Here is a 15,756-nt window from a genome sequence, read left to right as displayed (position 1 = left end):
CTGATACTGCTGTAAAACCTATTAGTTAACTAATGTCAGTTTACTTTGTTACAGTGAAAGAGGACAGCATGACTTTGCAGAACTCCAGGTTGATTGTTAGACAATTGTTGCCCACTGTACCCTTTTGCTTGTTGCTTGCTTTGCTGAGGCTTATGTGGTCAATGGCTTAGAAACAGATTTAGCACTGATTTTTACATGGCATATCCAATTCCATTGGATAGGAGTGATCTAAGGAGGTTCCTTGCTCTTGTTCCTTTGTCCTCTTTAGAGTATGCATGCATATGTCTTTTGGAGGTTAAGCACTAAAATTTAACAACTGTGCCTTAAGTACTATTATAATTGTTTTGGAGACAACAAAAGAAATATATATAGGCCATTCTAATTTATAAATCATGTCCTAAAATTAAATTTTTAATTATTTCCTTTTGTTTTCAAGGGAAACATATTGTTGAGGATAGTCAGGTTTGCCCTCAGATTAGTGTATAGTCAACCCAAAATAATGTAGCTAAAATTCCAGGAGGACTTCAGGATTCAAAGAGTTAATATTTGGAATTTTTTTCCTTCACTCCAACTCACTTAGCTGAAGGACATCATGACAGTGCTCTAACTCACATGCTTTACACAGCCATTGCCTTCTTAGGTGTGGCAGATCACAAGGTATGTTCTTTTCTTTGTTCCTAAGGTGATCAAGAGATTCTGAAAAGTTACAGCAACTGTAGCTATAAAAGTACATTTAAAATAAGTTATCAGTAATTTACAGTACTGCCAGCCATTTAAGTAGTTCAGTAATTTGGGTTATGGAAAAAACATGCTAGCTCCATTTCTTTAAATATTATGTATTTAAGGCTTGAGTGTTGAACTGTGTGTTTCTAATGAGACTTATCTCCTTTTACTCATAGGGTGGAGTATTATTGCTAGTACTGGCTTTGTGTTGTAAAGTTGGTTTTCATACAGCTTCTAGAAAACTCTCTATAGATGTTGGTGGAACCAAACGTCTTCAAGCTTTATCCCATATTGTTTCTGTGCTTCTCTTATGCCCATGGGTCGTTGTTCTTTCTGTGACAACTGAGGTAAGAGCAGGAATTTATTGGTAATAAGTAAAATAAATTGCTGTTATTTATAGATTTTAGTTCAGTACATTGTATTTTATTTCAATTTGATGTTGCAAGTGGCTTTAAATTATCAAGTACTATTACATTTATATATCCCTCCCATTCCTGTGGCCCATAGAAATCAGTTAAGTACTAATAATATTATTAATAATAATTTAATACCTACCCACAAACCCAAGGATTATATATCACCAAGTATTTATAAAATTATTAAACAATAATGCTTCTTTTTTTAATACTTTGGGGAATACTAGTAAAGTGTGCCAATATCTTATAACTCTTATATTTTGGCATTTTACAAATCATATTGAATCATGGGAATATTTGTTTGTACATAAAGGGATTAACTAAAATATAAGATGTGAACTTTATACCCGTATGGTATTAACAATTTTTTTTTTTAATTTCTAGAGTAAAGTCGAGTCTTGGTTTTCTCTCATTATGCCTTTCACAACGGTTGTTTTTTTTGTCATGATCCTGGATTTCTATGTCGATTCCATTTGTTCAGTCAAAATGGAAGTTTCCAAATGTGCCCGATATGGATCCTTTCCCATTTTTATTAGTGCTCTACTTTTTGGAAATTTTTGGACGCATCCAATAACAGACCAGCTTCGGGCCATAAACAAAGCAGCACACCAGGAGAGCACAGAACACGTCCTTTCTGGAGGGGTGGTAGTGAGCGCTATATTCTTCATTTTGTGTAAGCATTTTTCCCTTTAGCAAATTTCATCTTTTGGATTCTGATGTTCAGTCATTTACTAAATTTGGGAATTTGTTCAATGCTTCCTACATTTAGTGCTGATAGATACTGTGTTGGGTTGTGGTGGCTTAAATTTTTTAAACTTTTGTAATATTCCTTTTTTTTTTTTTCTTCCGTTTCTAGCTGCCAACATCTTATCATCTCCTTCTAAGAGAGGACAGAAAGGTACCCTAATTGGATATTCTCCTGAAGGAACACCTCTTTATAACTTCATGGGTGATGCTTTTCAGCATAGCTCCCAGTCAATCCCTAGGTTTATTAAGGAATCACTAAAACAAATTCTTGAGGAGAATGACTCTAGACAGATCTTTTACTTCTTGTGCTTGAATCTGGTAAGAGTTTTAAATATTAGTGGCATATCTTAAAAGCTTAATCTTTTAATTTTGACAGTTCTGGTATAATTTTAGTAATTCCCGAATAATTTTAGTAATTAGAAATGGGCTAAAATTATATTTTCTCTAAGTATTAGAAAGATTACAGGATCATATTCGTACTACTTAAACAAACAATTTTTTGAAGTATTTTAAAAACGTTGGTTTAGTGTGCTATTTCAAATTAATAGATATAGTAGTTTATAAAGATTTTTATCAGGAATTCCCTGGTGGTCCAGTGGTTAGGACTCCTTGCTCTCACTGCCGGGGGCCCAGGTTCAATCCCTGGTCGGGGAACTAAGATCCCACAAGCCACACGGCACAGCCAAAAAGAAAAAAAGATTTTTATCTACTCCTTATAAGATCTCACTACTGACCAGTTTGCTAACATTTTATAGTCTAGTTTATTTAGTTCTACAGACATATAAATAAAACTATCCCCTTTTAAATAGTTTATAAGATAGACATATCTGATTTAGCTTGATTCCTTATAGTTTATATGAAATGAGGTTTCTTGTATGAGAACCAGTTAAATAACGAAAGAGACAGTTATATAATATCTTCAAGTAAGGTTTGGGTAACTAAAGGTTAAAATCCTTATGATTAAATTCTGATAAATCTCTCTTGAAACAGTATTTCCCAACATACTCCTCTCCTATTTTTTTTTAAACGTGTTTTAGCTTTTTACCTTTGTGGAATTATTCTATGGCGTGTTGACCAATAGTCTGGGTCTGATCTCAGATGGATTTCACATGCTCTTTGACTGCTCTGCTTTGGTCATGGGACTTTTTGCAGCCCTGATGAGTAGATGGAAAGCAACTCGGATTTTCTCCTATGGGTAGGTACCCTGACTGTCAAGGCTTGTAGCAAATTCCATCTTATAGAATAAAATTTTACTACTTTTAATACAAATTTAATTTTTCAGAGCTTCATTTTTCTTTAATTTAAAGTAGATAAGAGAAACTAAACCAAGCATTTGATAAATACTGAATGGCAGTAAGCTTAAGACTGTATACTCCCTGACAAATCCCTCTCATAGGTAGATAGCAAAAAATCAGTTAAATAGTGAGCTATTTGGCCAACAGTGTTTCTTTGAGGTAATGGAATGTTCATGGTCATTCACATCTTTGCAGTTAGAAAGAGAATTCAAAATTTAAAGTGGCTATGCATGCAGTAGCCTTTCACTAAGTCATCATTAGTGAAATGATGCAGTATCCTTTCACTAAGTCATCATTCAGTTCAGCGAATATTAGAATCCCTGATTTGTGCAAGATATTTTGATAAGAACTATTGTAAATAGGTTAATAATTCAGCTCTTACTTCAGCTGTTTATATTTTGAAAGATGGATGACCCCAAATTACAAAAAATTTTGATACAAAGCCCAATCTATGTGCTGTGACGGAGATACAGAGAACACCAAAGGATTAAAGGAGAGAGAAATAACTTCTTGCTAAGAAATTAGGACAGGCTTTGTGTAAGAAGGGACGTTGACAAAGGACTTTGATAAATATATAAGATTTCAACAAATATATATGTATGGAAAGAACCTTCCAGCATTAGTATGATATTTATAACTTGGTAATTTTCTAGTCTTACTATTTGTGTAATTGAAAATCTGTCATTGAAAATCATTTCCTCATTGGTAACATAATAATGTTTATACTTTAAAAATATTTGTCATTTTCCTTTTCTAAAAATATATTCTACATTTTTAGGTATGGCCGAATAGAAATTCTCTCTGGATTTATTAATGGGCTTTTTCTAGTGGTAATAGCTTTTTTCGTGTTTATGGAATCAGTGGCTAGATTAATTGATCCTCCGGAATTAGACACACACATGTTAACAGTAAGTCTTTTCATTTTCCTATTTGAATTTCTGCTCAAACTCATACAGCTTTTTCCCTGCTAAAGTTTAACTACTTGTAGTTACTGACCTAGGAAGGTTTTATTTACTTATTTTTTAATTTAAATTAACATAACTTCCTATCTTGCTATTTACATTTACACGGCTGACTCTTCGAAATTAATTAATACACTTTTCTCTAATACGCTAGTAGTCAAATATTAGATAATATCCTAAAACAGTTTCTTTTCTGCCTTATTAAACGTTTTTGTTTGAAGATGTGTTTTTGAATACCTGAGGAAATATTCAAAGGCTGTACTCTAGATTAAATTACTGCTATGGCAACTTTTAATGTTTTCCCTGTACCTCCAAATCTTTACATGCGCTGTTCCTTATAGTTCTCACGCCCTTCCCTCACTTCTGCCCTTTTAGGCTTTGCTTCTAAAGTTACCTTTGGTGGGATACTTTCCCTTAGTCCCTCTCTTCCCACCTTAAGTGTGTTAGATTTCCCTTTCTGAATATTCCCATTGTATCTTGTGCAATCTTCTTTTAGCAACATTGACTTATAACAGTTGTTTAGTTTTTCATTCTTCCACAATTAAGATATGTGTCACTCAATATCAAAAAAACAAACAACCCAATCCAAAAATGGGCAGAAGACCTAAACAGACATTTCTCCAAAGAAGATATACAGACTGCCAACAAACACATGAAAGGATGCTCAACATCACTAATCATTAGAGAAATGCAAATCAGAACTACAATGAGGTATCACCTCACACCGGTCAGAATGGCCATCATCAAAAAATCTACAAACAATAAATGCTGGAGAGGGTGTGGAGAAAAGGGAGCCCTCTTGCACTGTTGGTGGGAATGTAAATTGATATAACCACTATGGAGAACAGTATGGAGGTTCCTTAAAAAACTACAAATAGAACTACCATATGACCCAGCAATCCCACTACTGGGCATATACCCTGAGAAAACCATAATTCAAAAAGACACATGCACCACAATGTTCATTGCAGCTCTATTTACAACAGCCAGGACATAGAAGCAACTTAAGTGTCCATCAACAGATGAATGAATAAAGATGTGGCACATATATACAATGGAATATTACTCAGCCATAAAAAGAAACGAAATTGAGTTATTTGTAGTGAGGTGGATGGACCTAGAGTCTGTCATACAGAGTGAAGTAAGTCAGAAAGAGAAAAACAAATACCATATGCTAACACATGTATATGGAATCTTAAAAACAAACAAACAAAATGGTTCTGATGAACCTAGGGGCAGGACAGGAATAAAGACGCAGATGTAGAGAATGGACTTGAGGACATGGGGAGGGGGAAGGGTATGCTGGGACGAAGTGAGGGAGTGGCATGGTCATATATACACTACCAAATGTAAAATAGATAGCTAGTGGGAAGCAGCCACAGAGCACAGGGAGATCAGCTTGGTGCTTTGTGACCACCTAGAGAGGTGGGATAGGGAGGGTGGGAGGGAGATGCAAGAGGGAGGGGATATGGGTATATATGTATATGTATAGCTGATTCACTTTGTTATACAGCAGAAACTAACACACCATTGTAAAGCAATTATACTCCAGTAAAGATGTTAAAATTTGTTTTTTAATTTAAAAAATTAAAAATAAAACAAATGGATTTCTCTAAAGGAGAAATTGTAGATGTATGTAAATTAAATAGTGCCCTGAGCTAGAGCTACTATTCAAAACCATTTTGTAAGAGGGGATAATCAAGGGTAAGTATCCTTTGGGGTGTTATTGTGGCACCATTAAATCAAGATAATCTCATTTACTTTGTTTTTTAAAAAATGCTTTTCCATTGTACTTTTTTTACTTTGGGAAATTTTACTATAGTTAAGAAACAGTAAGACTGTGTTTATTTGTAATCCACTCATTAGTAAATTACAGTCATTGCCTTTTAAAGTATTGATATTTACCTAGTAATATAAATGAGATTTCAGGTACAGTGTATACTTGCTCTAGTAAGCAGTACTTTCAAACTCTTTATTTAAATAAACAAAACAAAACTTTAGCATCATTTATTTATTCATAAACCCTGAATCAAGTACATTTTTATTCTTAATCATTTAGTTAAAGCAAATCTAAATCCTTTTACTTGTGAGCACTTTGGTATTTGAAAGTTAAATGCTTCTTCTAAAATTCACACTTTTAAAATTTTATTATTGAATTTAATGAGGTTTTACTATGAATATTTTCAAAACTATAAACCAAAAAACATATATAGCAACATAATAAATTTTAAATAACAAGTTTATTTTTTTAATTACAAATTTAAAGGTTTTCTTTTTTCTTTTTTGCTAGCCAGTCTCAGTTGGAGGGCTGATAGTAAACCTTATTGGTATCTGTGCCTTTAGCCATGCCCATAACCATACCCATGGAGCTTCTCAAGGAAGCTGTCACTCCTCTGATCACAGCCATTCACACCATGTGCATGGACACAGTGACCATGGGCACGGTCACAGCCACGGATCTGCAGGCAGAGGCATGAATGCTAACATGAGGGGTGAGTCCTTGCCAGATACTGTCCTACCTTTCAACTATGTTCTGAATTGACATTGTTTATTTGTATTAAGTATTGGGCTCTTGGTACAATTTTATTTTAAAAAACCAACCTGTAACTAAAAAGAGATCTAAAGTCATCTGTTACAGAAAATGCTCACAACTGTTCATAAATGTCAATTTTTAAAAATAAATTATTGTAATTATAGAGTCCTTTTCATAGTGACATTTGAGTAAATATTAGTTGCAAGGGAAACTGTGGATTACGCACTTTCACTATAAAAGAACTAAGAAATTTTTATTGTACTGAAAAAAAATATGGGGGAAGTATCATTTATGTTGAGATATTTATTCTGATGTTTTATTTATTTATTTATTTTTTTGGCCACACCTCATGGCTTGTGGGATCTTAGTTCCCCAACAAGGGATTGAACCCTCACCCTCAGCAGTGAAAGTGCGGAGTCCTAACCTCTGGACCGCCAGAGAATTCCCTATTCTGATATTTTAGTAGAAATAATTTAGGTAATGTCAAAACTTGGCTCATGTATGATTTCTAGGAAGCTTTCCCACACACCATCATAAAACTCACCACACTGGTAATAGTTGCCCACATCCTTACTTTCACCACTATGCCATGAATTCCTTGATGGAAGTGACCATGTTTAGTCATTTTGAAGTACCAGCCCCTAGCAGAGTGCCTGGTGAATAAATAGGTACCTCGTAATATTTGTAGAATGAATAAAAGAACTAAATTAAATGTGCTTTAATTTTTAATATTTTATGTATCTTACTTGTAGGTGTATTTCTACACGTTTTGGCAGACACACTTGGCAGTATTGGTGTGATCGTATCCACCATTCTTATAGAGCAGTTTGGATGGTTCATTGCTGATCCCCTCTGTTCTCTTTTTATCGCTATATTAATATTTCTCAGTGTTGTCCCACTGATTAAAGATGCCTGTCAGGTTCTCCTTCTGAGACTGCCACCAGAATATGAAAAAGAACTACATATTGCCTTAGAAAAGGTACTGTGTATAATTTGTTTACTAGTCTTCTTCCTTTTAAAATAGTATTTGAAATTAAATAAGTTGACCTAATGAGAAATGAAAATGACAGTCTTGTAGGAAAATGGACTGATAATATAAACAGGCAATTCATAGGAAAACCAAACACAAAATAGAATGTATTTCAGCTTGTGGTTTGCCATATCTTATTATTTATTTGTTTGTTTATTTATTTGTTTATTGGCTGCATTGGGTCTTCGTTGCTGTGCGCGGGCTTTCTCTAGTTGCGGTGAGTGGGGGCTACTCTTCGTTGCGGTGCGCGGGCTTCTCATTACGGTGGCTTCTCTGGTTGCGGAGCACGGGCTCTAGGCACACGGGCTTCAGTAGTTGTGGCACGTGGGCTCAGTAATTGTGGCACATGGGCTTAGTTGCTCCACAGCATGTAGGATCTTCCCGGACCAGGGCTCGAATCTGTGTCCCCTGCATTGGCAGGTGGATTCTTAACCACTGCGCCACCAGGGAAGTCCCTGACATATCATATTAAAGTAATTAGGATCTGCTGATGAACAGTTGGCATCTTGAATACTTAAGGTATAGCATCTTAACCCACTGGTTTCATAAATAAAATTAGTAAAGTTTTCTCACTTTGTCATAATTGGCGACTAATACATCCTACTAAAAAAGAAAGTTTTTTATTTCAAAAATAATACATATCCATTACAGACAGCTTCAAAGTAGAAAAAAGAAAAAAATAATAATCACATATAATTTCACCACCTGGAAAGAAACACTTTTTTTTTAAATTTATCTATTTATTTATTTATTGGTTTTTTTGTTTGTTTTTTTGGCTGCATTGGGTCTTTGTTGCTGTGCATGGGCTTTCTCTAGTTGTGGTGAGCAGGGACTACTCATTGCGGTGTGTGGGCTTCTCATTGCGGTGGCTTCTCTTGCTGCAGAACACGGGCTCTAGACACGTGGGCCTCAGTAGTTGTGGCATGTGGGCTCAGTAGTTGTGGTTCACAGGCTCTAGAACGCAGGCTCAGTAGTTGTGGCGCACGGGCCCAGTTGCTCCGTGGCATGTGGGATCTTCCCGGACCAGGGCTTGAACCCATGTCCCCTGCATTGACAGGTGGATTCCTAACCACTGCCCCACCAGGGAAGCCCAGAAACACTTTTGAGTCATTTTTCTGTATAAAAATATTTTTAAAATAAAAATGGCCAAAAAAATGTTTTGTACTGCTTTGTAAATTTTTCCCCACTTAATTATGTCATGTTGATAAATATTCTAATACATCTTTAATGACAGGGTAGTGTTACATTGTGTGGATAGTCTATAATTTATTTAACTAGCCCTCCGTTGTTGAACATGAAGGATATCTTTTGCATGTGTTATCTCAAATATGACAAATAATACTGGAATGTCTGTATCAATATAAAGGAAACAACATGGTTTATTGAACGTATCCAATGTTTAGACTAGGCAAAGTACATCTTACATCGGTGAAAATGGGTTTAAAGTCACCTGTGTAACCCTGTTCACTTCCTATTCCAAACTTCCTTCCCTGGCATCACTGCCAGGTCAAAATATTTTAGACACCTTTACTTGAAGTTAGTTGTCCCTCCCATTCCTTTCTCATTTCTGGGCTCTCCTTATTACTTTTTTTTTTTTAAATCAGCTTAATAATGGTTTCTGGACTAGAAAGACTGCTTTGTGTTCAGTAAATTAGCCTTCAAATCCATTTATATCACCTCTCCTTTTATTTGACAGCTACAGAAAATTGAAGGATTAATATCATACCGAGACCCACATTTTTGGCGTCATTCTGCCAATATTGTGGCAGGAACAATTCATATACAGGTGACATCTGATGTGCTGGAACAAAGAATAGTACAGCAGGTAATAATCTTAAGTTTTTAAAATAATTTCAGTTGAGGTAATTACACACATTGTAAGTTATACAGCTCAGTAGTCATTTAATTGTTTAAAAATATCATTCTTATAGCTGTCCAAGGATAAGTTGTTGTTTTACATCTAGATTTGTTTTATATCCAAAAATGGTAAAAAATAAAGTCAAGTTTTAGTATGTGGAGGACAAGCTTAAGTTAATGTAAAAAAAAGTTCATTTGTAATCCACCTTGGTTCCCAATAGATGGTCAAGAAATAAGTTATTATAAATATAGTCCTAAGTTAATAATAATAATAAAGTTGGCAGGTATGTGTCATGGTTGGAGATAAGGATCAAAACAGTTCCTGTATCCCTATTCTAGACCTACCGAATTGGAAAAGTAGCTGATTTCCTTTTCTACTTTGAATGTCAGGTCAGTGATTTACTGGCCTTCTAAAAGATCCTGTGTAGTATTTGACCAGCTAAATAATAAACATTATTTTAAGGATTTATCATTGACTATCTGTGGCTGTTTTAAAAAATGTGATATCTATTATTTAATCCAAGTGCACTAAATGCATTAATCTAAATGCTTTTAAATGTATGGATTTTTATAACAGGTTACAGGAATACTTAAAGATGCTGGAGTAAACAACTTAACAATTCAAGTGGAAAAAGAAGCATACTTTCAACATATGTCTGGCCTAAGTACTGGATTTCATGATGTTCTGGCTATGACAAAACAAATGGAGTCCATGAAATACTACAAAGATGGTACTTACATCATGTGAGATAACTTGGGAATTACCCCTGGGATATGAACAATGAAGATGAAATGACCGGGTATTTATAATATCGCCAGAAGGAAGAAAATTGCACATAATTGTACAGAAACATTTTGTGGTATTTGAAAAAAATTTTAAAGCTCCCTACAGTTGGATCAAGGAATCTTTCTTAAAGGAAATTTAAATACAGAATGAAGCGTTAATTGTACAAGTAAAATAATTGTTTAAATTACGTGTAAAACAGGAAACTTAAAATTTAAGTGAACGTGATGTATCATATCATCTTCAAAAGTGAACATATAATGATGGATTCTAGTGAAGACCAAAATAACTTCTGTGTGTTTACTTTCTGTAAGAAAGCATCTCCATTGTAAATAATGTATTTACATGTTTATTACAAAGACCCAAATGAAAAATTTTTAGTCAATTTTTTGCATAGCCCTAGGATAAAATAGGAATAAAAGTTCTATATTTATGGATTTTCTGTATATAAAACTGGTTTCTAATTATAACTTAAATCCATTAAGTAAAACCTGTATTGCCACTTTAAATGTAAACTAAATTATTTGGGAGAAACTTCAACCACTGATATGAGGCAGCAGTGAGAATAGTGAAGGATAACATGACAGTTTTTGATGTATTACAAAAGCCAACCACTCTGTAAAATAAATTTTTTTACTTTTGGTAATATTTGCAAATGAATAATTACTTTATTAGGGTAAAGAACTTAGACTAAGTTGTGTTCATGTTATTCACTCTTGTCTTCTTCCTCTAAAGTAGAATATTCCATTTCTTGTTATGCATCTGGCATTCCAAGTTGCTTATTAAGCTGGTATCCAAGCAATGCTAGGCTTTTCATCTTTTCATATGTTGTGGAACAGCCAGTGGAGAGAGTCATAAATAATTGTCAACTCAGAGTTAATTTTCTGCCTATAGATGTAACTTTTTTTTTAATTTCTGGAACATGTAGATGTAGAAGAAATATCAAAGAATTAGGTGGTTATTTTAAAGTTTAATAAGTAAATCTTGTTCATAAACCCTTGGGCACTATGAAATCAAAATACTTACTCTATAACTACTTTCTATAGTAATATCTATATTTTTTTATTTACAATTTAAACTGAATGTATAGTCTGAAAAGACTGTATGATAAATAGATACATAATAATATATGCAGTTTTATGAACACCAAAGAATGTTGACCAAGAGAAACTTTTGAATACCTATTTATAAGCATCTGAGTATTTTCACTCTTATACTAGGAATTTTGATAAGTAGGATGAATTAATTTTAGTATGGATACTATTTTCTTATCTATACCATAATGGCAAACATGTATTTAAATCATATTTTTGTCTTACAAATTTAAAATGTGAGAGGTTTTAGAAATTTGTTATAAGTTATTTTGATATTTCTTGTCTTCTCTTTACACATTTTCTGGTCCAGAATCTTCAATACATATTAAAATTTTTGAGTGGTGGGAAAATAATTGCATATTGATGTTTTAATGTAATTTTTATACATTAAAAAATTTTAAGTAGATAGGTACAATAAATATTACATCTTTTTTTAATTGTCATTTCCCTTGGAAGGCATAAAAATAGCAAGAAAATTAAACTAATGTGATGGACAACTATCAAGATGAGAGAGAATGCAACACTGAAGGGTGAGGGAGTACAGACGGAAAGTAGGTAAACTCCAGTATGGAGAGCACCAGGGTCCTGGTTCTGGCTCATACAAACCATATGACTTTAGGCAAATCAGCCTCTCTGGGTATCTTTTTTTTCCTCATACATAAAATGAGAATACAATCTGCTCAAATTCACGGATACGGAGCAACTGGAACCCACAAACTGCCAGTAGGAATTTGAAATTTCAGCCACTTTGGAGAACCGTTTGGCCATTTCTTTTAACGTTAAGCATACAGCTCTCCTGTGACCCAGCAGTTCTACTCCTGGGTATTTACCCAAGAGAAATGGAAACATGTCTATAAAAAGAGTGGTACGAGAATGTACATCTTCTTGAGACCCCAAAACCGGAAAGAATCCAAATGTCCATCATCGAGAGAATGGATAAGTAAGTTATGGTGTATTTACAATGGACTACTTACTCAGCAGTTTTTAAAAAATTACTGTTACAAACAATATAAGTGAATCTCAAAAACATTATAAGTGAGGGGCTTCCCTGACAGTCCAGTGGTTAAGACTCTTCGTTCCCAATGCAGGGGGCACGGATTAGATCCCTGGTCGGGGAACTAAGATCCTACATGCCACAGGGTGCGACAAAAATATATATATATATGGGTGTGTGTGTGTGTGTGTGTGTGTGTGTGTGTGTGTGTGTGTCTATATATATATTTTTATATATATATATTTATATATATATTTATATATACATATAATTGAAAGAAGCCAGCCACAAAAGAGGTCTACTATATGGTTCCATGTATATAAAGTACAAAAACAGAGAAGACTACTCTATAGTGATAGAGCATAGAAATTTTCAATACAGCATTAATTTTCAATTGCTGTCATAACAAATTACCACAAACTTAGGGCTTAACACAAACTTATTATCTTACAATTCTGTAGGTCAGAAGTCCAGTATGGGACTCACTGGGCTAAAATCAAGTTGCCACCGGGCTGCATTTCTTTCTGGAGGCTCTCAGAATCCATTTCCTTGCTCATTCAAGTTGTTAGCTGAATTCAGTCCTAATGATCGTGACTGAGGTCCCTGTTCCTTTGCTGGTATTCCCAGCTTCTAGAGACCACCTGCATGTTTTGGCTTGTGGCCCCTTTCCTCCATCCTCACTTGTGGCCCCTCTCCTCCATCCTCAAAGCCAGCAAGAGTAGGTCATGTGCTTCTTACACTTCAAATCTCTCCTGCCTCTCCTTCCACTGTAGCACCTTTCTCTGACTCACTCTTCTGTCTTCCTCTTCTACTTTTAAGGACTCTTGTGATTACTTTGGGCCCACCCAGGTACCAGATAATCCCCTATCTCAAAGTCCCTTTTGCCGTGTAATATAGTCACAGGTATGTTCATATTCACAGGTTCTGGGCATTAGGACAAGGACATCTTTCTGGGGGTCGTTATTTTGCCTGCCACATGTTTGCCTTGCAAAGACTGGGAGTTTGTTAGAAAAAAAAAGGGCAGGGAGATCTTTTTGGAGTGATGGAAGTGTTCTATATCTAGAGCACAGTGGTGGTTACACAGGTGTATACAATTGTCAAAATCTTAAGTATAACTTCTGCATTTTCTTTTTCAAGTGCTTTTATAATTTGCTAGTAATTATTCGAAGCTACTGTGTGGTAAGCACACAATTATCCATTTTTTCTCCTAGTACTCTGGTATTATCACATAATAAGTTAGCTATAACTGATCTAGTTCAATAACACAGTATAGTGGACTAGATTTTTTTCAGATACATTGTTCCTCTTTGTGGCTATTTTCCACTTGAATTTAAAGGCCAAGGAGGTTTCCTCTGCAACAAAGTACAATACATAGATCTGTCAATATTAATATTCACACAGTTATGGAAAGCCTATTTAAGAAAATAATACAATTCAGTAGTTTTTTTTTTTAAACATTGAATAAATCCATTCATACTCAACAAAATGCATTGAAGTTCTTTATAGCAAGACACTGCTCTAGGAGCTAGGGATAAAATCACCAATAAAACAGTCCTGCCCTAAAGGAGCTTACTTTCAAGTGTAGGACACAGACTAATATGTAAAAATGTCAGATTGTGATGAGCACTATGAGGAAAAGCAATAACTTATTGAACGCTTGCTGTGTACCAGGCAGGCAGTGTTCTAAGCAATCAATATGTGTAATTATTATCCCCATTTTACTGATGAGGAAACTGAGGAAGAAAAAGGTTAACTTGCCCCCAGATCATACACCCAGTAAGTGGTAAAGCCAACTGTTCAAACCAGGCACTCTGGTTTCACCCTTAACAGGGGTGCTAGAGAATGGCCAAAAAGGATCTCTATGGGGGAAGACAACCTGATTTGAGTAAGGAAGCAAATCGTACCTAGTATCTTAGACCGTATTCTTTTTTTTTTTAATAAATTTATTATTCATTTATTTAGTTATTTATTTTTGGCTCATTGGGCCTTTGTTGCTGCATGCGGGCTTTCTCTAGTTGTGGCGAGTCGGGGCTACTCTTCATTGCGGTGCACGGGCTTCTCATGCGGTGGCTTCTCGTTGTGGAGCATGGGCTCTAGGCACATGGGTTCAGTAGTTGTGGCACATGGGCTCAGTAGTTGTGGCTCGCGGGCTCTAGAGTTCAAGCTCAGTAGTTGTGGTGCACGAGCTTAGTTGCTCTGCGGCAAGTGGGATCTTCCCAGACCAGGGCTCGAACTCGTGTCTCCTGCGTCGTCAGGAGGATTCTTAACCACTGCGCCACCAGGGAAGTCCTGTATTCTATTAATAGCCACTATTCTATCCTGAAAGAATATCAAATGTAAGGCATTTGAGGCAGGAGGTGGTTAGCATGATAGAAGAAAAGCAAGAAGGCCAGTGTGATAGCAGCAAAATTAGTCAAGTGGTGTAGTGAGGACATGGAAAGTCTGTGAAGGGCTTTGAGTAAGGAACTGACTCGAGCTGATGTGTTTCAAAAGGATCATGATAGAAGAGCCTAGTAGAATCCAAGGAAGAGTTAGAAGGCTTTTGCCCAAGCCTAAATGAGAGAGGATGGGGACTTGGGTAGACTAAGCAGCATGTTCATTGCCTCTTACCCAAAAGCTCGCTGTTTAAGGTAAAAAATCAGACACAAACTCTGCCTTCACTATGCTTATTACGGTAGGGAAGATAAGATGTATGTAACTATAATTCAAGATTTAGAGAGATTTGGTGCCGTAAGGGAGTGGCAAAGTTCAGAAAATGGAGAAGTTACTTTTAGCTGAAGGGAAGAAGGTGAGGCTTCACAAAGGAGGTGGCATTTGATAGATCAAAGAGACCAGTGGGGTTGGAAATAGAAGGCAAGGGGATTAATTTCCTCTGGAGTAAAGTGCGTATACCCATCAGTAGTTCAGTTTTGCACAATCATGGCTTTCGGGTGTGGGTGTGGAGTTAGTAGGCCTATGATTACGAAGGTTAGGAGCAGGGCATTGAAGATATTTGAATACCAGGTTACAGGTTAACCACAAGGGGCTTCCCTGGTGGCGCAGTGCTTAAGACTCCGCGCTCCCAATGCAGGGGGCCCAGGTTCCATCCCTGGTCCGGGAACTAGATCCCACATGCATGCCTCAACTAAGAGTTTGCATGCCACAACAAAGGAGCCCTGGAGCCTCAACTAAGGAGCCTGCCTGTCATACTAAGACCCGGCACAACCAAAATAGAGGGAGGGAAGGAGGAAGGAAGGAAGGAAGGAAGGAAGGGAGGGGGGAAGGAAGGAAAAGTTAACCACAGACCTGTTAGGTAATCATATGGGGTTTCATTTTCTAGCT

The 15,756-nt window shown here is 35.8% G+C and overlaps 1 protein-coding gene across 4 annotated transcripts in view; it reads left to right on the top strand.

Annotated features, from left to right (window-relative positions):
* Nucleotides 1–10,993, top strand: part of SLC30A5 (solute carrier family 30 member 5) — a 29,381-nt gene extending 18,388 nt beyond the window's left edge. For 3 of the 4 annotated variants that reach the window (XM_027100948.1, XM_027100949.1, XM_027100950.1), the window contains exons 7-16: nucleotides 581–657; nucleotides 900–1,070; nucleotides 1,524–1,812; nucleotides 1,996–2,204; nucleotides 2,924–3,081; nucleotides 3,960–4,089; nucleotides 6,434–6,635; nucleotides 7,429–7,655; nucleotides 9,403–9,531; nucleotides 10,141–10,993. In XM_027100948.1, the coding sequence (XP_026956749.1) occupies nucleotides 581–657; nucleotides 900–1,070; nucleotides 1,524–1,812; nucleotides 1,996–2,204; nucleotides 2,924–3,081; nucleotides 3,960–4,089; nucleotides 6,434–6,635; nucleotides 7,429–7,655; nucleotides 9,403–9,531; nucleotides 10,141–10,311 (1,763 nt within the window). In that variant the 3' untranslated portion in view covers nucleotides 10,312–10,993. The remainder of the gene's footprint in view (nucleotides 1–580; nucleotides 658–899; nucleotides 1,071–1,523; nucleotides 1,813–1,995; nucleotides 2,205–2,923; nucleotides 3,082–3,959; nucleotides 4,090–6,433; nucleotides 6,636–7,428; nucleotides 7,656–9,402; nucleotides 9,532–10,140) is intronic. The other variant, XM_027100951.1, reaches the window with a different exon arrangement.
* The last annotated feature ends 4,763 nt before the right edge of the window (nucleotides 10,994–15,756 follow it).

Source organism: Aethalodelphis obliquidens, unplaced genomic scaffold (assembly GCF_003676395.1).
Source record: "Aethalodelphis obliquidens isolate GAN/ISIS:26980383/991018 unplaced genomic scaffold, ASM367639v1 scaffold4, whole genome shotgun sequence".
NCBI lineage: Eukaryota > Metazoa > Chordata > Mammalia > Artiodactyla > Delphinidae > Aethalodelphis > Aethalodelphis obliquidens.
This window is presented reverse-complemented; position numbering and strand designations above follow the sequence as displayed.